General features: G+C 42.0%; 2 protein-coding genes across 2 annotated transcripts; both read left to right on the forward strand.

Annotated features, from left to right (window-relative positions):
* The first annotated feature begins 2925 nt into the window (after positions 1 to 2925).
* LOC129840579 (T-cell-specific surface glycoprotein CD28-like) lies at positions 2926 to 15062 on the forward strand. The gene is made up of 4 exons (XM_055908560.1): positions 2926 to 3453; positions 8443 to 8799; positions 9638 to 9777; positions 13309 to 15062. Exons 1-4 carry the CDS (start codon positions 3369 to 3371, stop codon positions 13429 to 13431), a joined length of 705 nt encoding a protein of 234 aa, XP_055764535.1. The 5' UTR covers positions 2926 to 3368; the 3' UTR covers positions 13432 to 15062.
* A 784-nt stretch (positions 15063 to 15846) lies between these two features.
* On the forward strand, positions 15847 to 24260 carry LOC129840533 (T-cell-specific surface glycoprotein CD28-like). The gene is made up of 4 exons (XM_055908465.1): positions 15847 to 16311; positions 19830 to 20186; positions 20948 to 21087; positions 22863 to 24260. Exons 1-4 carry the CDS (start codon positions 16233 to 16235, stop codon positions 22983 to 22985), a joined length of 699 nt encoding a protein of 232 aa, XP_055764440.1. The 5' UTR covers positions 15847 to 16232; the 3' UTR covers positions 22986 to 24260.
* Positions 24261 to 24383: the final 123 nt, after the last annotated feature.

Below are 24383 nucleotides of genomic sequence, written 5' to 3' on the forward strand. Positions count from 1 at the left end.
ATATGGATACTTGTGTACCTGTTTCCTCCAGCATCTTCACAAGGTCCTTTGCTGTTGTTCTAGGATTGATTTTCACTTTTTGCACCAAATTACGTTAATCTCTCGGAGACAGAACGCGTCTCCTTCCTAAGTGGTATGACGGCTGCATGGTCCCATGGTGTTCTGCTCTACCCCCGCAAGCGTCACAGCACTCGTCTGAAGTTGGTACTGCCGACCTGCCAACTTCTGTCTGTAGCCTCCGAACATTTTGGGCCACACACGTATGACCTCTCTTTGGAAGGGTGAGACTCTCATGAACATGTCGGTAGAGATGCCCACAATCCTCACAAGACTCGTCGGAAGGTAGCCCGGGTACCAGTAAAAACATTTTGGGGAAGTACTGTACTTTCGGAAAGTATTCAGACCCTTTTACTTTTTCAACATTTGGTTACGTTACAGCCTTATGCAACAAAAAAATATCTTCATCAATTGACACACAATACCCCATAATGACAAAACACCGTTTATTAGACATTTTTGCAAATGTATAAAAAAATAAAAAATAACTCCCATTCTTCTCTGCAGATCCTCTCAAGCTCTGCCAAGTCGGAAGGGGAGCGTCGCTGCACAGCTATTTCCAGGTCTCTCCAGAGATGGGTTCAAGTCTGGGCTCTGGCTGGGCCACTCAAGGACATTCACAGACAAAGACAGTTCTGCGCTGTCTTGGCTGTGCTTACGGTTGTTGTCCTGTTGAAAGGGTAACATTCGCTCCAGTCTGAGGTCTTGATCGCTCTGGAGCAGGTTTTCATCAAGGATCTCTCTGTACTTTGCTCTGTTCATCTTTCCCTCAATCCTGACAAGTCTCCAGCCCCTGGAAAATCCCCACAGCATGATGCTACCACCACCTCCCCACTGAAGGGATGGTGCCTGGTTTCCTACAGACTTGACACTTGGCATTCAGGCCAAAGAGTTCAATTTTGGTTTCATCAGATGAAAGAATCTTGTTTCTCATGGTTTGAGAGTCCTTTAGGTGCCTTTTGGCAAACTCCAAGCGGGCTGTCATGTGCCTTTTACTGAGGAGTGGCTTCCGACTGGTCACTCTACCATAAAGACCTGATTGGTGGAGTGCTGCAGAGATGATTGTCCTTCTGGAAGGTTCTCCCATCTCCACAGAGGAACTCTGGAGCTCTGTCAGAGTGACCATCAGGATCTTGGTCACCTCCCTGACCAAGGCCCTTCTCCCCCGATTTCTCAGTTTGGCCGGGCGGCCGGCTCTAAGAAGAGTCTTGGTGGTTCCAAACTTCTTCCATTTAAGAATGATGGAGGCCACTGTTTCATTGCAACAGAAATGTTTTGGTACCCTTCCCCAGATCTGTGCCTCGACACAATCCTGTCTTGGAGCTCTACGGACAATTCCTTCAACCTCGTTGCTTGAGTTTTGCTCTGACATGCACTGTCAACTGTGGGACCTTATATAGACAAGTGTGTGCCTTGTCAAATCATGTCCAATCAATTGAATTTACCACAGGTGGACCCCCTTTTGCCCTCAGAACAGCCTCAATTCGTCAGGGCATGGACTTTACAAGGTGTTGAATGCGTTCCACAGAAATGCTGGTGCATGTTGACTCTAATGATTACCACATTTGTGGATGTCCTTTGGGTGGTGGACCATTTTTGATACACATGGGAAACTGTTGAGCGTTAAAAAAAACAGCAGCGTTGCAGTTCTTGACACAAACTGGGGCGCCTGCTACCATACCATGTTCAAATGCACATACATCTTTTGTCTTGCGCATTCAGCCTCTGAATGGCACACATCCACAATCCATGTCTCAATTGTCTAAAGGTTTAAAAGTCCTTATTTAACCTGTCTCCTCCCCTTCATATACACTGATTTGAAGTGGATTTAACAAGTGACATCAGTAAGGGATCAAAACTTTCTCCTTGTCAGTCTATGTCATGGAAAGAACAGATGTTTGTGATCTTTTGTATACTCAGTATATGACAGGCACTAATTTGCAATATAGCCTGTGTCGTTAGCTTCGCTTTTATAACATATAAGGCTTAAGCAGACAGACAAGAAGAAGCACAGTGTGACCGCAGAGAAGATGCTGAGACAGACAGCACAAGAGGGAGGCAAATGAAATGACTAGAGCAGAGACACAGTTATAGTGATGAGTTAGTTGTATCTCCAGTGGTGTTCTTACATATTGTATTTGTTTTAAACATGAGCTGGTTAAAATAGGAGGGACATGTCGTGCCAGTCACTGGAATAGAAATGGTTGATAAATGCTGAACTGTACTGCCAATGTTATTTGTCAACACCTCTGCCTGTGACTATGTAAGGTGTGTGGGTATGGGGTGTGTGTATGGCTTGTGGCCCACCTGGGGATGGAGATTGTGAGTTGGCTGGTGTGGATAAAATGCCAGGGCAGAATTCTTGTCCCAGTCCGCTCCTGTGTGTGTGTGTGTTCGTGCTGGGAGAAGCTCTGCGTTTGGTGTTCATGTAGGCACTCTGGGAAGACTCCACTCTCTTTAGTCTCAGTTGGTAGAGCATGATGCTTGCAACCCCAGGACTGTGGGTTCTATTCCCGTTGGGGCCACCCACACCAAAAATGTATGTGTGTGTGTGTGTGTGTGTGTGTGTGTGTATAGCTGTAGTGTGCAGGAGATCAGTAAATCTCTCCGCTCCCCTCAAAACAAACTATAGCACACTACATTTCCAATGAAGATACTTGTATGATATGAAGTGTCTCTGGAAAATTCTTGCACAGAAAAATCATGACAAACAGGAAATGTTGGCCTACACAGTGACCACAACGAGATGTATGGTGATACGATTCGATGTAATACTCCCCTGTCTCTGTGATCATACCAGAGTTTTCCTGACTGTCTGTCACAGGAGACAGTCACATAGCAACAGAGAAACCTGGGTGGGTCCCTGCGAGTTCTACCAGAAGCAGTGAAATATGATATGGAGAAAATCAAACATGAGTAATGCGATACGAGGTTCCAACCCCAAAAAAGGTCACACACCGGTAGAGCGCGGAAACTTCTGATGAAGTTCAGAGTGCACTGCCACAGAGTGCGGATATTTTTTACTCAAGAGTCTGTGCAGTCAGTCACCCAGCTAGATGTGCAGCAGAGAGAGTTGCTTACAGTCGACAAGGGCCAGATTGTTGTTCACAGTGAAGTGACAGGGAAGGATGTTATGAGACGCACGCTGTCATCGTGTGACAAGCATGTGTTGAATGTTTAGGTAGAGCAGAGCAGTCACTGTCTCGTTCGGTTTGGCATACAGTGTATCATTACATTTACCCTGATTGTTGTGCACTGCAAAGGGATATCAGGGGAGCTTCAGTTTCACGACAAAACTGAGAACTTTCAAGATGAACGTTTACTGTATACCCACGATCCTCCTCTCCCTCTGCCTCTCCAGTGCTGCAAACATGATAAGCTCCCACAACTGTAACGGTAAGATCTGAGCCTGTTTAGTAGGGTGCAATGTTATAGAATGTTCATAGAGTATTGTGTAGAACAGATGTAAATGTCAGTCAGGTAGAATAAGAAATCGTTTCAGCTCTAATTACATTTCTGTCTGAATGTTTCACCATTGGACTTTGTCATTAACGTTCATCTATATTCTCAGTATCAACAAATGTCACATCAGGCATGATCCATAGCACTACCAGAACATTCTGATAACTAGAACAAAAGCCAAAGGTTGCCCAATCAAAGGGTTGCAGATTATTCAAGATTGCAATGTTCACCAAGCTGCATGGTTTTATCAGGTGGGGATGCTAGTTGGTGGTTTGGATCTCTCCAACACATTACTCAAACTACTGTAGTTAAACCCCAATTACAGATGTGGATATGCTTTAACATCTAGACTACAGCTATATTATGAATAGAATAAGCAGGTCTATGTACAGTTGAAGTCGGAAGTTAGGTGCTTAGGAAAGTTAAGTGCTTAGGAAAGAGACGCGTTCTGTCTCCTAGAGGTAAACGTACCGTGGTGCGAAAAGTGCAAATCAATCCCAAAACAGCACAGGACCTTGTGAAGATGCTGGAGGAAACCAGTACAAAAGTATCTATATCCACAGTAAAACGAGTCTTGGTCGACATAACTTGAAAGGACGCTCAGCAAGGAAGAAGCCACTGCTCCAAAACCGCCATAAAAAAGCCAGACTACGGTTTGCAACTGCACATAGGGACAAAGATTGTACTTTTTGGAGAAATGTCCTCTGGTCTGATGAAACAAAAATAGAACTGTTTGGCCATAATGACCATCGTTATCTTTGGAGGAAAAAGGGGGAGGATTGCTAATATTATTCTGACATTTCACATTCTTAAAATAAAGAGGTGATCCTAACTGACCTAAGACAGGGAATTTTTACTAAGATTAAATGTCAGGAAATGTGAAAAACTGAGTTTAAATGTATTTGGCTAAGGTGTATGTAAACTTCTGAATCAACTGTAAGTAATGCATTGAATTGGCTGTTTCCTAATTTTGATAGGACTTTGCAGAAATGAATAGGCAGGGGTGACAGGGATGAAACTAAGTGACTCACGTTTTCTATTCCACACAGTTCTGAGACTGCCTCTCTCCACCACTTTATGAAAGCTCTCTCGCGGAACATGTTCAATGTGTGGGTTAAAATACAAGGAAATTACAAATAATGAAATATGAATAATCCAGATTTGGGGCTAGGTACAATATGAGTAAGTGAAAGCAATCTGAATTGTTTGAATCCCCTTGAGATTGCTGCTTGTCACTTCATTGTTTGCTAGAGATGTCAGGTTTTCAGTTGTGATATTAACTTGTAGTTGGGATTTACATTTGGTTGTGAATTCAACATGAAATCGCCCCCCCCAAAAAAGATAGGTTGAAAAAAAATACTCTTATGCTCAGCAACACATTCAACGTCAACACATAGATTATATATAATCGAATCATTTTTTTTTTACCTTTTATTAAGCTAGGCAAGTCAGTTAAGAACAAATTCCTATTTACAGTGACGGCCTACCAGAAGGCAAAAGGCCTCCTGGGGGATGGGGGCTGGGATTAAAAATATATATTTTTATTTAAGTATAGGACGAAACACACATCACGACAAGAGAGACACCACAACGCTACATAACGAGAGACCTAAGAAAACAACACAGCATGGCAGCAACACATGAAACACATCATGGTAGCAACACAACAACATGGGAACAATACAACATAGCAGCAGAACAACATGGTAGCAGCACAACAACATGGTACAGTACAAAAATTATTGGTCACAGACAACAGCACAAAGGGCAAGAAGGTAGAGACAACAATACATCACCCGAAGCAGACACAACTGTCAGTAAGAGTGTCCATGATTGAGTCTTTGAATGAAGAGATGGAGATAAAATGGTCCAGTTTGACTGTTTGTTGCAGCTCGATCCAGTTGATAGCTGCAGCGAACTGAAAAGACGAGCGACCCAGGGATGTGTGTGCTTTGGGGACCTTTAACAGAATGTGACTGGCAGAACGGGTGTTGTATGTGGAGGATGAGGGCTGCAGTAGATATCCCAGGTAGGGGGGAGTGAGGCCTAAGAGGGTTTTATAAATAAGCATCAACCAGTGGGTCTTGCGACAGGTATACAGAGATAACCAGTTTACAGAGGAGTATAGAGATGTGTCCTATAAGAAGCATTGGTGGCAAATCTGATGGCCGAATGGTAAAGAACATCTAGCTGCTCGAGAGCACCCTCAACTGCCGATCGATCTATAAATTACGTCTCCGTAATCTAGCATGGGTAGGATAGTCATCTGAATCAGGGTTAGCTTGACAGCTGTAGTGAAAGAGGAGTGATTACGATAGAGGAAACCAAGTCTAGATTTAACCTTAGCCTGCAGCCTTGATATCTGCTGAGAGAAGGACAGTGTACCATCTAGCCATACTCCCAAGTACTTGTATGAGTTGACTACCTCAAGCTCTTAACCCTCAGAGATAGTAATCACACCGGTGGGGAGAGGGGCATTCTTCTTACCAAACCACATGACCTTTGTTTTGTTCAGAACAAGGTTAAGGGCAGAGAAAGCTTGTTGGACACTAAGAAAGCTTTGTTGAAGAGCGTTTAACACAAAATCCAAGGAGGGGCCAGCTGAGTATAAGACTGTATCATCTGCATATAAATGGATGAGAGAGCCTCCTACTACTTGAGCTATGTTGTTGATGTAAATTGAGAAGAGCGTGGGGCCTAGGATCGAGCCTCGGGGTGCTCCCTTGGTGACAGGCAGTGGCTAAGACACTTTATACACTGCACTCTTTGAGAGAGGTAGTTAGCAAACCAGGCCAAAGACCAATACTCCTTAGCCGGCCCACAAGAATGGAATGGTCTTTGGCCAAGTCAATAAAAATAGCAGCACAATATTGCTTAAAATCAAGGGCAATTGTGACATGATTTAGGACCTTTAAGGTTGCAGTGACACATCCATAACCTGTGCGGAAACCAGATTGCATACCCGCGAGAATATTATAGACATCAAGAAAGCCAGTTAATTGATTATTGACAAGTTTCCAACACTTTTGATAAACAGGGCAAAATAGAAATTGGCCTATAACAGTTAGGATCAGCTTGATCTCACCCTTTAAATAAAGGACGCACCGTGGCTGCCTTTCAAGCAATGGGAACCTCCCCAGAGAGGAGAGAGAGGTTAAAAGGTCGGAGATAGGCTTGGCGATGATGGGGGCAGCAACCTTAAAGAATAAAGGATCTAAACCATCTGAACCAGATGTTTTTTTAGGGTCAAGTTTAAGGATCTCCTTTAGCACCTCAGACTCAGTGACCGCCTGCAGGGAGAAACTTTGTAGCGGGGCAGGGGAAAAAGATGGAGGAGCTTCGGGGATAGTCACATTAGAAGGGGTGGGAGATGAGGAAGTGTTGGATGAGCAAGGGGGCATGGCAGAGTCAAATAGGAATCCTGACTTAATGAAGTGGTGATTAAAGAGCTCATCCATGTGCTCCTTTTCAGTAACAACCACACCATCAACATTATGGAACATTATTTAACCGTTTTCCCAAACTTCTTGGGGTTAGACCCACAGAGAGAGAACTGCTCCTTAAAGTAACTAACGTTGGCCTTCCGGATAGCCTGAGCGCGCTTATTTCTCATTTGTCTGAACGAGAGCCAGTCAGCCTGAGTATGCGTGCGCCGAACGATTTGCCAAAGAGAATTCTTGAGGTGGAGTACCTCAGATCACAGTCGAACCAGGGGCGGAACCTGTTTTTAATTCTCATTTTCTTTATGGGTGCGTATTTGTTAACGATACCACTGAAAATATCAAAAAAGAAGGTCCAATTGTCTTCGAGCTGATTCTATACCATTTTACAGAGGCAAGATCATGAAGGAAGGCTTGCTCATTAAAGTTTTTTAGCAAGCGTCTATGACAAGTCAGGACAGGTCGTTTCACTGAACAGCCATTACGAACACAGGCTGTAAAACAGTGATCTCTAAGGTCATTACAGAAAACACCAGACTGATACCTATCAGGATTATTTGTGAGGATAACATCAAGGGGAGTAGCCTTTTCTGGATGTTTGGAGTCATACCTTGTGGGATTGGTAATAATCTGAGAGATTTAGGGAGTACCATTGCTTTAGGACTTGGTCAGGTGGTTTAAGCATGTCCCAGTTTAGATCACCTAGCAGGACAAATTCAGACTTGGTGTAAGGGGCCAGGAGAGAGTTTAGGGCAGTTAGGGTACAGGCCGGTGCTGATGGAGGACGATAGCATCCAGCAACAAGTCAACAAAGAGTTATTTTAAAGTTTAATACTTAAAACCAGCAAATCAAATTGTTTGGGGACAGACTTGGTGGAGACAATCAAGCACCGTAGTTGTTCCTTGGTAAAGATTGCCACTCCACCACCTTTGGAAGATCTGTCTTATAGAAGATTTGTCTTCTAGAAAGGTTAACATCAGTGTTCCAAACACTCTTAACGACGTCTCAGTAATGACCAACACATCTGGATTGGAGCTGTGAACCCACACTTTCAATTGATACATTTTAGGTAATAAGCTTCTAGTGTTAACGTGCAGAAAACCCAGGCTTTTACGAGAGCAGAAATCAGTGAAGCAGATAGAGCACAAATCAGAATTGAGGCTATCAACAGTAGATGGGCCAGGATGTGCATGCACATCTACAGATATAATCAGCAGTAATACAATCAGGTCACGGCAGAGGACAGGGAGAGCTCTGCAGTGTTGATTTATAACAGTTGAATGTGCATTAGATGGCAACAAGATCATATTGTATAGCAATTTCCTTAGGTAACATAAATACAAAGCCGGCGAGAGGTGATTAGAATAGGATGGGAGGCCAAGAGTCCGTGTAACCAATAGAGAGTCAGAGTCCCGAGTGTGGGAACAAACAGGACACGCACAACTGACTGCCTCTATTTGACTTTTGACCTTCCCTCACCAGACAAGCTCAGAACGTTCAATGTGGTCCGTGTGTCTGTCAACGGCACTGCATCCGTCAGATGCCCCAACCTGACAGGCAAGGACAAGGAGGAGATGAGATTCCACCTTTACCTGGGCTTGGTCGAGGTTGGCAACCACACTCACGACAATGCTCACAACCACAACTCCACAGAGACCGTGAGTCCTGTTGGGAAGGGTCTGGGGCTGAGGGTGAACAATCAGGACCATACGGTCAGTTTTGTCCTCTCTGGAATGACCACAGAGCACGCTGGAGTCTACACCTGTGAGGGGCACCCCATGTACCCACCTCCCATTGAGAAAGTACCAGACGAGCCTCAGACCTTGGTCCTGGTTGAAGGTATGTTTACTTCAAAAGGAACTGATCTATACAAGCACACACAAATACACACGGGTGCGCACAGGCATGCACAAAATTCTATATATTGATTTACAGAAATAGATACACTTGAGTGTACAAAACATTAGGAACACCTGCTATTCCATGACATAGACTGACCAGGTGAATGGTATGATCCCATATTAATGTCACTTGTTAAATCCACTTCAATCAGTGTAGACGAAGGGGAGGAGACAGGTTAAAGAAGGATATTTGTGCTTTGAGACATTTAAAACATGGATTGTGTATTTGTGCCATTCAGAGGGTAAATGGGCAAGGCAAAAGATTTAAGTGCCTTTGAACGGAGTATGGTAGTAGGTTCCAGGTGCACCGGTTTGAGTGTGTCAAGAACTTCAACGCTGCTGGGTTTTTCACGCTCAACAGTTTTCTATGTGTATCAAGAATGGTCCACCACCCAAAGGACATCCAGCCAACTTGATTCAACTGTGGGAAACATTGGAATCATCATGGACCAGCATCCCTGTAGCACGTTTGACACCTTGTAGAGTACATACGGTGACGAATTGAGGCTGTTCTGCGGGGAAAAGCGCGTGTAACTCAACATTAGGAAGGTGCTCCTAATGTTTTGTACACACACAGTATATTCTAATGATCTATTTACACTTAAAAAGCCAAACTGGCCAGTTTGCTGAACCTATACAAGCCTACTTCTGGACTGAAATGTATTTTCAATGTAAAAACGAAGTTACTCCAGGAGTAGGCTTAATCTGGATCCGGAAAACTGCCCCATAAAGCTTAAAACTCACATATCTATCTCTCTCTTTCATTGGTTGGTCAGCTCTCCAGTGCCAGGCAAGGAATACTGTAGGATGTGTCGGCTCTGGAGATGATGGTGTCCCTGCTTGGGCATGGGTGCTGGGGTTCTGGGTCACCACCATCTATGGCCTGGTTGTCACGGTCATCGCCTTTGCCATCCGGGTGAGTGACATCTTGCTTCCTTTCCTCAGAGAGGGTAACTTGTCTTACATCCATGAGATGCTGCCTCCTGTGATGAAAACATTTAAGCAAGCCTTGGCATAATTTCAATGCACAATTAACTATTTAGTCCATTGAGAGGTATATACCTGTCTATTTAAGGAAAGATGACCTTGATTAACTCCTTAGTCATAGCTGCCTACTCCTGATGGCTTGTTTTTCAAATCATACTGTATGAGCAAAAAATATGTAGCTTCATCTGGAATGCTAAACCGGACAAGATAAAACGTGCTTATCTATATAATGAATATGAACTGGGTGGGCTGAGATGATTAAATATAAAAGCACTTAATTAACCTCTTAAAGCTTTACCTATACAAAAGTTTTACTTAGACCCAAAATGGTTCTCAAGTAGAATAAAGTAAAGCACATCCGTGGTTTAAAAATGGCCTTAATTAATTAATTGAAACCTTGTTCAAAGTATCTCTTTTTCAAATAAGCAATGCAGAGCTGTTTACAATTTCGATTTCATCCCCCAGAAAAGATAGAACAAATATTACAACACATTGTTGAACTCGAATGTACTGGTTGATAAAAATACCTGTATTTTGAGGACCAGGATGTTGACAACTGTGCCATACACATTGCAAAATAGCTGGGAAAAGAATTTTGATGTACCAATTCCATGGCACAGGGTATATATATATATATATATATATATATATATATATATATATATATATATATATATATATATATTAGTACCAGTCAAAAGTTTGGACCTACCTACTCATTCCAGGGTTTTTTTTCTTAGTAAAAAGTATGGTCTACATTGTAGAATAATAGTGAAGACATCAAAACTATGAAATAACACATGGAATCATGTAGTAACCCAAAAAATAGTGTTAAATATATTTTATATTTGCCTTGATGACAGCTTTACACACACTTTGCATTCTCTGAACCAGCTTCACATGAGGTAGTCACCTGGAATGCATTTCAATTAACAGTTGTGCCTGAATTTCTTTCTTTTTTAATGCGTTTGAGGCAATCAGTTGTGTTGTGACAAGGTAGGGGTGGTATACAGCAAATAGCCTTATTTGGTAGAAGACCAAGTCCATATTACGGCAAGAACAGCTCAAATAAGCAAAGAGAAACGACAGTCCTTCATTACTTTAAGACATGAAGGTCAGTCAATCCAGAAAATGTCAAGAACTTTGAAAGTTTCTTCAAGTGCGTGCAGTCGCAAAAACCATCAAGCGCTTATGATGAAACTGTCTCTCATGAGGACCACCACAGAAAAGGAAGACCCAGGAAGACCCAAGACCCCAAGTAACAGACACATCTCAACATTAACTGTTCAGAGGAGACTGCGTGAATCAGGCCTTCATGGTCGAATTGCTGCAAAGAAAAAACTACTAAAGGGCACCAATAAGAAGAAGAGACTTGCTTGGGCCAAGAAACACCATCAATGGACATTAGACTGGTGGAAATCTGTCCTTTGGTCTGATGAGTCCAAATTTTTAATTTTTGGTTTCAACCGCCGTGTCTTTGTGAGACGCAGAGTAGGTGAACGGATGATCTCCGCATGTATGGTTCCCACCATGAAGCATGGAGGAGGTGTGAGGGTGCTTTGTTGGTGACACTGTCTGATTTATTTACAATTCAAGGCACACTTAACCTGCATGTCTACCACAGCATTCTGCAGCTATACACCATCCCAGCTGGTTTGTGCTTAGTGACAATGACACCTCCAGGCTGTGTAAGGGCTATTTGACCAAGAAGGAGAGTGATGGAGTGCTGCATCAGTTGACCTGGCTTCCACAAATCACCCGACCTCAAACCAATTGAGATGGTTTGGGATGAGTTGGACCGCAGAGTTAAGGAAAAGCAGCAAACAAGTACTCAGCATATGTGGGAACTCCTTCAAGACTGTTGGAAAAGCATTCCTCATGAAGCTGTTTGAGAGAATGTCAAGAGAATGCAAAGCTGTCATAAAGTCAAAGGGTAGCTACTTTGAAGAATATAAAATATATTATGATTTGTTGAATTTTTTGAGGTTATGTGTTATTTCATAGTTTTGATGTCTTCACTATTATTGTACAATGTAGAAAATGGTATAACTGAAGAAAAACCCTTCAATGAATAGGTGTCCAAACTTTTGACTGGTACTGTATATAAAACGACGAGTTGATAAATAAAATGATGCAAGATTCAACATTTCATGCATTTCGTGCATTTCAGACCTCTTAAGGATCGGACCCTTTTTTTCAATTTTCGCCCAAAATGACATAGCCAAATCTAACCACCTGTATGTAGCTCAGGAACTGAAGCAAGGATATGCATATTCTTGATACCATTTGAAAGGAAACACTTTGAAGTTTGTGGAAATGTGAAGTTTGTGGAAATGTGAAACTAATGTAAGAGAATATAACACATTAGATCTGGTCAAAGATAATACATCATCTTTGAAATGCAAGAGAAAGGCCATTATCTGACTTTGGACTCTTAGCACAATTTAAATTTTGGCCACTAGATGGCAGCATTGTATGCGCAAAGTTTCAGACTGATTCAATGAACCATTGCATTTCTGTTCAAAATGTTGTATCAAGTCTGCCCAAGTGTGCCTAATCGGTCAGTATATACACATTTTCAAGTACATAACTGTGCACTCTCCTCCAACAATAGCATGGTATGTTTTCATTGTAATAGCTTCTGTAAATTGGACAGTGCAGTTAACTGAACAATAATCTAAGATTTCGGCCCATATAAGATATGTCTATGTCCTGGGAAATGTTCTTGTTACTTACAACGTCATGCTAATCACATTAGCGGACGTTAGCTCAACCGTCCCGAGGGTGGGACACCGATCCTGTAGATCGTTAAGAGGTTTTAAAATGATTGTACAGAATTCTTGCCAACAACAAAATGTTGAATATTTGGGGCATACAACCATCGCAGCTCTGCAGATTTTGATGTGAGGATACAGAATCAATAGATAATTTGTGCTGGTATTTCCCTCAAGTAGACGGTTTCATAACAATCTAAAATTGACCCTAGAAATAGCATTGTCGGGAGATTGAGAGACCTGGTCAGTCATTTACTAATACTCTTAGTAAAAGTATTTATCTTCAACTTGCAATCTATGGATTCTATTCGATAGATTCAAAATTGCATGTTAAACATCATAGCATAGTTGAAAGATATCTTGCGAAGAAATACGACGAGGGTGGCAAGCTGAGATAGGTGGGATGAGCTGAGGGAAATTGAGGGTTGGGATGTGGAACTGGAGACAAGTGGGAGTGAAGTTGCTGGGATGACGGTCAAAGATAAAAGTAAAAAATAAAGTCAAAATAAGCAAATAATACAAGTTTAAATGACACAAAAAGTCAAATAAAGTCAAATAATGCAATATAGTATATGTATTTAAAACATAAATGATGCATGGAGACAGTTGTATACAACTACAGCTGCATACATATACACAGCTCACCCTACTCACTCTCCACCTCTTTCTGTGAATTTGATCCTCAGCTCAGACTGAGGAGAGTGGAGTGTTCCCAGAGCGACTACATGAGTACCAAACCCAGAGCTCCACTCGGGTGGCCCAGGAAGAAGCAGGGGGTCCAGCATCCAATCCGAATGGGACGATACTGATCACGGTCAACCTCAGATCAGTCATTCTCAGACAAAAGCTACACGAGAGTTGAGCCTTTATTGGCCCTTGAGAGCTGACTTCGGAAACCCACCAAGTTCTTTATGTAAACCAGTTCTTCAAGTCACATGGTGTACATCTAAATTGTACAACTGATTGTGTGTAAATAAAGATTGAGTTATCTTATAAGTGTTGATCAAATAATTATAGTCTGATGTAATATGATCTTCTGGGAAACTATTGAGAATGGAGTCTTGAAGTTGTGGGCAGCATACCCCCAACAACAACAAATAATACAAAATTAATGTTCATCACTCATATCCCCATGCATACTGTAGTCAACGCGCACACACAAACACACACACAGACAGGTTAAGCTTACAGACACAGGGACACCCTCAGTGATGTGTAGTGCGCGTGTGGCGTAGCTAGAGGAAGACCCTAGTGAATGGGTCTTACATGAAACAGTGGTTTCCAAATACGAGGAGACTAAAACCACATACTCTTTCTCTGAGAGCCACTGTGATTGTCATGTATGGGTCAAAATAAGGGACTGTCCTAGATTGAAACTGACACACTGAATTACAAATCCCTGCTTGTGTTTTCGGACATGACCTTGATGTAAGGTACATCGCTCTATTTTCACTAAGGAGCACGCTTAACTTGTGTAACTCGGCGGATAAGGAAACAATAGGAAAGAAACTGCTGCAATGACTAAAAAAACAAAAACACCCAGCATCATTTCCTGTTTAAGGTTCCCTTGGAGGTTGTTTTTTTGTGCCATTGTGCACTTTAGTATGCACAAGAGGCACCGCTCCTTGATGTTGCACACCTTGCAGTTTCTATGTAGTTAGGGTAAACACACTGCAGTAGACTACGAGGGCTGTACAGGTTTCATGTCACAATGTAATAGTGACTATGTTCCAAATGGAAACCTTTTCTCTTTATAGTGCACTACTTTTGCCCAGGGTGTGCACTATAGGGAATAGGGTGCCATTTGGAACGTATGCCGCATAAAGGTCTGATGTTAACACAAGCGTAGGAGATTTGTATATGTTTTGTTCTATGAGATCATATTAGTCAGTTATCATGAACTTCATGAATTATAAAGCCTTGTGTGCTGTATGTGTTTTTTTAAATAACATAAATGCTTCAAAATGACCAAGATTATCATAGAACAAAACGTATAAGATCTCCTAAGCCTGTGTTTACCACAGACCTTATTTTTCAGCATTTACCCAAAAACTCAGTACATTTTCCCATAGGCTTTGTCCAACGAACCATGAATGAGTTTGTGCCTACAAAAAAAAATACAAAAAAAACCTGACAATAATATTGCTTTCAATGCCGGACGCCCAATTGCTAAAGTGTTGCAGGACCGTTACGATGATCATGAAAGGATCACCCACAGGGCTTCAGCCATGATATGACTGACAGTCACGTGTGAGTGTGTGTTTGCTCTGGGGGGGAAATTCTGGGTTTGGTGTTCATGTAGTCACTCTGGGAAGACTCCCCTCTTTAGTCTGAGTTGACTATCATTTACAGACAAATGTAATAATGAATCATGTCCTGTGGGGCCCAGTCGGTAGAGCATGATGTTTTGTATGTATGCATGACTGTAAGTCTCTTTGAATAAAAGGGTCTGCTAAATGGCACATATTTGATTATTATTTTATAAAGATGTAAATGTAGAGAGTGGCTAGGGTGAGCTACAGGAGGTGTGTGTGTGGGGGTAAAGTCTACACCTGTCGTATTCGGCGCATGTGACAAATCAAATTTGATTTGACTTGTGTATGTTTGCCTATAGCTGCAGTGAGATTTAAAGTAGACCAGTAAATCTCTCTCTTCCCCCCAAACAAACTATAGGCCTCTCAATTTCTAATTAAGCTATCTGTATGATGTGAAGTGACTCTGGATAATGATGCTCACTGGAAAGTTTACTCAAAAATATCATGAAAAACAGGAAATGTTGGCCTACACATTCGCCACAACGTGGTGAATGGTTATACGATTTGGCGCATTACACGTCTGTGATAATATAAGTGCAACATTATGTTAGTTTACCTGACTGACTGTTGCAGGAGACAGTCACATAACCACAGACCAAGTGCGATGGTCGTCACTGACAGGTGCTAGGTAGACCTATGTAGCAACCGCGTGAGGAGTAACTCTGCCTGAGACTCAAACACTTGCATTATGCTCTAGCTTAGCAGGCTAACACAGTCTTGTGGGCAAGACGCAGGTTCGAACCCCGGTCACTCACATTGGTGCCGTGGCCCAGGTGGGTCTCTGCGAGTTCTACCAGAAGCAGTGAAATATGATATGGAGCGAGTCCATATAACAGTCCCGAGATAAGAGGGGGAAATCAAACATATGACTAATGCGATACGAGGTTCCAAGCCCTAACACACAGAGAAATATCCCATTTGAAGGGCATCTAAAGTCACACACCGGTTGAGGGCAGAAACTTTGTGAAGTTCAGAGTGCACTGCCAACAGAGTGAGGATGTTTTTTACTCAAGAGTCTGTGCAGTCAGTCACCCTGCTAGATGTGCAGCAGAGAGAGTTGCTTACAGTCGACGAGGGCCAGATTGTTGTTCACAGTGAAGTGACAGGGAAGGATGTTATGAGACGCACGCTACCATCGTGTGACGAGCATGTGTTGTTTATTTAGGTAGAGCAGAGCAGTCACTGTCTCGTTCGGTTTGGCATACAGTGTATCATTACATTTACCCTGATTGTTGTGCACTGCAAAGGGATAGCAGGGGAGCTTCAGTTTCACGACAAAACTGAGAACTTTCAAGATGAACGTTTACTGGATACCCACGATCCTCCTCTCCCTCTCCAGTGCTGCCAACGTGATAAGCTCCCACTACTGTAACGGTAAGATCTGAGCCTGTTTAAAAGCTCACGCTCTATAATAGTTATGACTGAAAACACGATGCATAATGTACTATCTATCCAGGTGTAATGTATAACAAATTACTTTATTATTGCTGTGTAACTACTGTGAAAAAAGTGGCATGTATGTAAAATGTACATGTAACAACAAAATAAAAAGCTGGGGGGGATATGGGCCAAAAATGTAAACCTATAACAGATCTGGGTCAGTCCAGGATGGCGCAACGTTTGTAGAAAAGGGAATCGTTTCAGCTCTAAACTATTACATTTCTGTCTGAATGTTTCACCATTGGACTTTGTCATTAACGTTCATCTATATTCTCAGTTTCAACAAATGTCACCTCAGGCATGATCCATAGCACTACCAGAACATTCTGATAACAAGAACAAAAGGTTGCCCAATCAAAGGGTTGCAGATCATTCAAGATTTCAATGCTCACCAAGCTGCATGGTTTTATCAGGTGGGGATGCTAGTTGCAGTGGTTTGGATCTCTCCAACACATTACTCAAACTACTGCAGTTAAACCCCAATTACAGATGTGTATATGCTTTAACATCTAGACTGCAGCTATATTATGAATAGAATAAGCAGGTTTATATAATGCATTGAAGTTGTTGTTTCCTCATTCTGATAGGACTTGCAGAAAGGAAACGGCAGGGGTGGGGGTGATAACGATTCAACTAAGTGACTCACATGTTCTAGTCCACACAGTTACGGGACTGCGTCTCTTTTTGAAATCTCAGGCCACAACAGTTGTTTTGGAGCATGTTCAATGTGTGGGTTAAAATACTGTGAAACGATGCATACGAATAGTCCAAATTTGAGAGGGTAAAAAGGCTAGGTAAGCCTCAGAAGCCATTTCCTGTGTGTGTGCGTGTGTGTGTGTGTGTGTGTGTGTGTGTGTGTGTGTGTGTGTGTGTGTGTGTGTGTGTGTGTGTGTGTGTGTGTGTGTGTGTGTGAAAGAGTGCACTGCACATGTGATGGAAGAATGCGCAGTGTATGCAGAGGGTTGCAATTCCACTGAATTGGGGATAGTTTAACCAAAATATGCCACAAGACCTAGAATTGCCTTATGTGTATCCCACACAAAAAGTTTCACTGTTATAAGCTAACTTTTTGGAAGAATTTAAGCAAAATGCCAGGGCTTAACTTCCCATGGACAATTTCCAGAAAAATACCAGAAATATACCGGAAAGTTTCCGACCCTCTGCAACCCTAGTGTGTGCACACACGTTTTACTATACTTGTGAGTACCAAAAGTCCTCAAAAATTCAGATAATTCCTCACTTGTATAAAAGCTATTTTAGGCTTAGGGGTTAGGTTCAGGGTTTGGGTTAGAATTAAGATTAGGTTTAGAATTAGGGTTAGGGTTTGGAGTCAGGAGTTAAGGTTATGGAAAATAGGATTTTGAATGGGAATCAATTGTTAGTCCCCCAAAAGTCCTCACAAGTATAGAAATACAGTGGCTTGCATAAGTATTCACCCCCTTGGCATTTTTCCTATTTTGTTGCCTTACAACCTGGAATTATTATATTTTTTTTTTGGGGGGGGGGGGGGGTTGTATCATTCGATTTACACAACATGCAACACACTTTGAAGATGCAAAATATGTTTTATTGTGAAGCAAACAAGAAATAAGACAAAAGAACTGAAAACTTGAGCGTGCACTACTCACCCCTCCAAAGTCAATACTTTGTAAAGCCACTTTTTGCAGCAATTACAGCTGCACGTCTCTTGGGGTATGTCTTTATAGGCTTTGCACATCTAGCCACTGGGATTTTTGCCCATTCTTCAAGGCAAAACTGCTCCAGCTCCTTGAAGTTGGATGGCTTCCACTGGTGTACAGCGATCTTTAAGTCATACCACAGATTCTCAATTGGATTGAGGTCTGGGCTTTGACTAGGCCATTCCAAGACATTTAAATGCTTCCCCTTAAACCACTTGAGTGTTGCTTTAGCAGTATGCTCAGGGTCATTGTCCTGCTGGAAGGTGAACCTCAGTCCCAGTCTCAAATCTCTGGATGACTGAAACAGGTTTCCCTCAAGAATTTCCCTGTATTTTGCACCATCAATCATTCCTTCAATTCTGATCAGTTTCCCAGTCCCTGCCGATGAAAAACATCCCCACAGCATGATGCTGCCACCACCATGCTTCACTGTGGGGATGGTGTTCTCGGGGTGATGAGAGGTGTTGGGTTTGCGGCAGACATAGCGTTTTCCTTGATGGCCAAAAAGATAGTGTCAGTCTCATCTGACCAGAGTACCTTATACCATATGTTTGGAGAGTCTCCCACATGCCTTTTGGCAAACACCATACGTGTTTGCTTATTTTGTCTATAAGCAATGGCTTTTTTCTGGCCACTCTACTATAAAGCCCAGCTCTGTGGAGTGTACGGCTTAAAGTGATCCTATGGACAGATACTCCAGTCTCCGCTGTGGAGCTTTGTAGCTCCTTCAGGGTTATCTTTGGTCTCTTTGTTGCCTCTCTGATTAATGCCCTCCTTGCCTGGTCCGTGAGTTTTGGTGGGCGGCCCTCTCTTGGCAGGTTTGTTGTGGTGCCATGTTCTTTCAATTTTTAATAATTTATTTAATGTTGCTCCGTGGGATGTTCAAAGTTTCAGATATTTTTCTATAACCCAACCCTGATCTGTACTTCCCCGAGCTCCTTGGTCTTCATGGTGCCGCTTGCTTGGTGGTGCCCCTTGCTTAGTGGTGTTGCAGACACTGGGTCCTTTCAGAGCAGGTGTATATATACTCAGATCATGTGACACAGATCATGTGACAGATTGCAAACAGGTGGACTTCATTTAACGAATTATGTGACTTTTGAAGGTAATTGGTTGCAGCAGATCTTATTTAGGAGCTTCATAGCAAAGGGGGTGAATACATATGCACGCACCACTTTTCTGTTTTGAATTTTTTGAATTTGTTGAAACAAGTAATTTTTGTTCATTTCACTTCACCAATTTGGACTATTTTGTGTATGTCCATTACATGAAATCCAAGTAAAAATCAATTTAAATTACAAATTGTAATGCAACAAAATAGGAAAAACGCCAAGGGGGATGAATACTTTTGCAAGGTACTGTACATAGCTGTTTATGTGTGTGTGTTCAAGATCAAAGAGACAAAAAAATTGGCAAAGGACAGGAGTGGAACGTTAGCTAAAAAGACTTGTAACCAGAGTAGGTTTCTACTAGCCTGGTCCCAGATCTGTTGACAATGACTCAAATGCTGTCATTGTCAAGCTGAAAAGTCTGGTCTCACAGTAATCTGTTTGGCATGACAATTCCATAAGGACTTGGCAAGAGAGCTGAAACAGACTGGCACCAAGGCTAGGTTTACACCTCATTGCACTCACCAAATCTTGCTGTGTCAGATCATTGATTTCTTCAAGGAAAGAAAGAGGGAAGTATTAAAACAGGGCCCTTGTCTACTTCCCTTTGATATAATGCGCACAACTGACTGCCTCTGTTTGACTTTTGACCTTCCCTCACCAGACAAGCTCAGAACGTTCTATGTGGTCCATGTGTCTGTCAACGGCATTGCATCGGTCAGATGCCCCAACCTGACAGGCAAGGACAAGGAGGAGATGAGATTCCACCTTTACCTGGGCTTGGTCGAGGTTGGCAACCACACTCACGACAGTGCTCACAACCACAACTCCACAGAGACCGTGAGTCCTGTTGGGAAGGGTCTGGGGCTGAGGGTGAACAATCAGGACCATACGGTCAGTTTTGTCCTCTCTGGAATGACCACGGAGCGCGCTGGAGTCTATACCTGTGAGGGGCACCCCATGTACCCACCTCCCATTGAGAAAGTACCAGACGAGCCTCAGACCTTGGTCCTGGTTGAAGGTATGTTTACTTCAAAATAAACTGATCTATACAAGCACACACAAATACACACGGGTGCGCACATGCAAGCACAGTGGTTCAAAATGCTATATCTTGATTTACAGGAATATACACTGAGTGTACAAAACATTAGGAACACCTGCTCTTTCCATGACAAAGACTGATCAGATAAATCCAGGTGAAAGCTATGATCCCTTATTGATGTCACCTGTGAAATCCACATCAATCAGTGTAGATAAAGGGGAGGAGATAGGTTAAAGAAGGACTTGAGATATTGATTGTGTATATTTGCCATTCAGAGGGTGAATGGGCAAGACAAAGATGCAAGTGCCTTTGAATGGAGTATGGTAGCAGGTGCAAGGCACACCGGTTTGAGTGTGTCAAGAACTGCAACGCTGCTGCGTTTTTCATGCTCAACAGTTTCCTGCGTGTATGAAGAATGGTCCACCATCCAAATGTCATTCAATTAACTTGACACAACTGTGAGAAGGCTGTTCTGAGGGCAAAAGGGTTTGCAACTCACTATTAGGAAGTAGGAGGGTGTTCCTAATGTTTTGTGTACTCAGTGTATATTCCGATGTACTTGTGCTTAAAGGCCAAACGGGCCAGTTTACTGGACCTAGATATGTCTATTTCTTTTACTTAAAATGCACTTTCAGTGGTAAAACTAAAGTACCCCAGGAGTAGGCTTAATCTGGATCTGTAAAACTATTCCTTGAAGTTTAAAACTCACATCTCTCGCTCTCTGATTGGTTGGTCAGCATACCAGTGCCAGGCAGGAAAGACTGTGGGATGTGTAGAACCTAGAGTGCATGGTGTCCCTGTTTGGGCATGGGTGCTGGGGTTCTGGGTCACCACCATCTATGGCCTGGTTGTCACGGTCATCGCCTTTGTCATCTGGGTGAGCGACATCTTGCTTCCTTTCATCAAAGAGAGGGTAACTTGTCTTACATCCATGAGTTGCTGTGATGAAAACATATAAGTAATCTCTCAAGCCTTGGCATAAATTCAATGCACAATTAACTATTTAGTCTAACAATGCAATATAGTATTCAGTACCAGTCAAAAGTTGAGACACATCCACTAATCAAAGTTTTTTAAAACTATTTTCAACATTGTAGAATAATAGTGAAAACATTAAAACTATGAAATAACACATATGGAATCATGTAGTAACCAAAATAAGTGTTAAACAAATCAAAATATGTTATATTTGAGATTCTTCAAAGTAGCCACCCTTTGCCTTGATGACAGCTTTACACACTCTTGGCATTCTCTCAACCAGCTTCACCTGGAATGTTTTTACAAAAGTCTTGAAGGAGTTTCCACATAGGCTGAGCACTTGTTAGCTGCTTTTCCTTCACTCTACGGTCCAACTCATCCCAAACCATCTCAATTGGGATAAGGTTGGGTGATTGTGGAGGCCAGGTCATCTGATGCAGCCCTCCATCACTCTCCTCGGTCAAATAGCCCTTACACAGCCTGGAGGTGTTTTGGGTCATTGTCCTGTTGAAAAACAAATGATAGTGGGACTAAGTGCAAACCAGATGGGATGGCGTATCGCTGCACAATCCTGTGGTAGCCATGCTGGTTAAGTGTGCCTCGAATTCTAAATAAATCATTGACAGTGTCACCAACAAAGGACCCTCACACCACCTCCTCCATGCTTCACAATGGGAACCACACATGCGGAGATCATCCGTTCACCTACTCTATATCTCACAAAGACACCGCGGTTGGGTGTCTAATGTCCATTGCTCGTGTTTCTTGGCCCAAACAAGTCCCTTCTTATTATTGGTGTCCTTTAGTAGTGGTTTCTTTGCAGCAATTCAACCATGAAGGCCTGATTCACACAGTCTCCTCTGAACAGATGTTGAGATGTGTCTGTTACTTGAACTCTGTGAAGCATTTTTTTGGGCTGCAATCTGAAGTGCAGTTAACTCTAATGAACTTACCCGCTGCAGCAGAGGTAACTCTGGGTCTTCCTTTTCTGTGGTGGTCCTCATGAGAGCCAGTTTCATCATAGCGCTTGATGGTTTTTGCGACTACACTTGAAGAAACTTTCAAAGTTCTTGACATTTTCCGTATTGACTGACCTTCATGTCTTAAAGTAATGATGGACTGTCATTTTGCTTTGCTTTTTTGAGCTGTTCTTGCCATAATATGGACTTGGTCTTTTAACAAATAGGGCTATCTTCTGTATACCACCCCTACCTTGTCACAACACAACTGAGTGGCTCAAATGCATTAAGGAAAGAAATTCCACAAAATAACTTTTAACAAGGCACACCTGTTAATTGAAATGCATTCCAGGTGACTACTGCATGAAGCTGGTTGAGAGAATGCCAAGCATGTGCAAAGCTGTCATCAAGTCAAAGGGTGGCTACTTGAAGAATCTTCAATATAAATATATAATAAGATTTATTTAACACTTTTTTGTTTAGTACATGATTCCATATGTGTTATTTCATAGTTTGTACAATAATAGTGAAGACATAAATGTAGAAAATAAAGAAAAACAATTGAACGAGTAGGTGTGTCCAAACTTTTGACTGGTACTTTATGTATTTAAAACATAAATGATGCATGGAGACAGTTGTATACAACTACAGCTGCATACATATACACAGCTCACCCTACTCACTCTCCACCTCTTTCTGTGAATTTGATCCTCAGCTCAGACTGAGGAGAGTGGAGTGTTCCCAGAGCGACTACATGAACACCAAACCCAAAGCTCCACTCAGGGGACCCAGGAAGAAGCACGGGGTCCAGCATCCAATCCGAATGGGACGATACTGATCAGTCATCCTCAGATCAGTCATTCTCAGACAAAAGCTACACGAGAGTTGAGCCTTTATTGGCCATTGAGAGCTGACTGGAGAAACAGACCAAGTTCTTGATGTAAATACGAAAGCTAGCTCTTCAAATGACGAGGTGTACATCTAAATTGTACATCTGATTGCGTGCAAATAAAGATTTGAGTTATCTTATAAATGTTGATCAAATAATTATAGTCTGATTTAATATGATCTTCTGGGAAACTATTGAGAATGGAGTCTTAGTTGTGGGCATTATACTATATAAAACAATATCGCCTTGCATACTGATCGAACGCCCACGCCCACACACACGAATGGGTTAAGCGTACAGACACAGGGATATCATATCTGATTTGTAGTGGGTAAGTAGTGAAGAGGAAGACCCTAGCTCTGTGGTGAATGGGTCTCACAGGAAACAGCGGTTTCCGAATATGAGGGGACTGAACCACATTTTCACTCTCTGAGAGGCACTGATTGTCATGTACAGTTTATGTATCAAAATAAGGGACTGCCTTACATTGAAACTGGCACACGGAATTACAAATCCCTACTTGTCCTTTTAATGGACTAATTCTTTGTTACTGTACTTAAGTAGTTTTCTTTTTATCTAATCAAGCTGGTGCTTCAAATCGAGCATTCCCAAGCTACAGGCCTCTCTCAACTGTTTCAGTGTATTGCAATATTTTAGTTTTAACCATTGTTTACAGATTTTTATAGAACAACTTACAACTCGTCATTTAACTCAGCCACAAGGAAATGTTGAAATACAAAAAAACTGCTGTAATGACTAAAACAAAAAAAACCACACCTAGCATAATTTCCTGTCTGCTGTTTCCTTGGAGGCTTGTGTTTTGTGCCATTGTGCACGAGAGTATGCATAAGAGGGACTGCACCTTGATGTTGTGCACCTTGCAGTTTCTATGTAGTTAGGGCAAACGCATTAAACCAGCAGACTATGAGGGCTGTACAGGTTTCATGTCACAATGAAACAGTAGCTACATCCCAAATGGAAACCTTTTCTCTTTATAGTGCACTACTTTTACATTATACATTACCTATACTGTATGTATTCCTGCATTCGTGAAGGATTCAGACCCCTTGACTTTTTCCAAATGTTGGTACATTACAGCCTTATTCTAAAATTGATTAAATTGTTTTTTTCTCCTCATCAATCTACACCACAATACCTTGTACCTGAGTTTAGACATTTTTGCAAATGTATAAAAAAATAAACTGAAAATCAAATCAAATCCAATTGTATTTGACACATACACGTGTTTTGCAGATGTTATTGCGAGTGTAGCGAAATGCTTGTGTTTCTAGCTAACAGTGCAGTAATATCTATCAATTTCACAACAATACAAACAAATCTAAAGTA

Source organism: Salvelinus fontinalis, chromosome 41 (genome assembly GCF_029448725.1).
Source record: "Salvelinus fontinalis isolate EN_2023a chromosome 41, ASM2944872v1, whole genome shotgun sequence".
Lineage (NCBI taxonomy): Eukaryota > Metazoa > Chordata > Actinopteri > Salmoniformes > Salmonidae > Salvelinus > Salvelinus fontinalis.

What these genes read in the sequence shown, in the direction of transcription:
- LOC129840579 (XM_055908560.1), top strand. Translation starts at nt 3,369, where the DNA reads ATGAACGTTTACTGTATACCCACGATCCTCCTCTCCCTCTGCCTCTCC. An exon ending in AAGCTCCCACAACTGTAACG is followed by an intron (nt 3,454 to 8,442) that starts GTAAGATCTGAG and finishes TTCCCTCACCAG; the next exon opens with ACAAGCTCAGAACGTTCAAT. An exon ending in TCATCGCCTTTGCCATCCGG is followed by an intron (nt 9,778 to 13,308) that starts GTGAGTGACATC and finishes TTTGATCCTCAG; the next exon opens with CTCAGACTGAGGAGAGTGGA.
- LOC129840533 (XM_055908465.1), top strand. Translation starts at nt 16,233, where the DNA reads ATGAACGTTTACTGGATACCCACGATCCTCCTCTCCCTCTCCAGTGCT. An exon ending in AAGCTCCCACTACTGTAACG is followed by an intron (nt 16,312 to 19,829) that starts GTAAGATCTGAG and finishes TTCCCTCACCAG; the next exon opens with ACAAGCTCAGAACGTTCTAT. An exon ending in TCATCGCCTTTGTCATCTGG is followed by an intron (nt 21,088 to 22,862) that starts GTGAGCGACATC and finishes TTTGATCCTCAG; the next exon opens with CTCAGACTGAGGAGAGTGGA.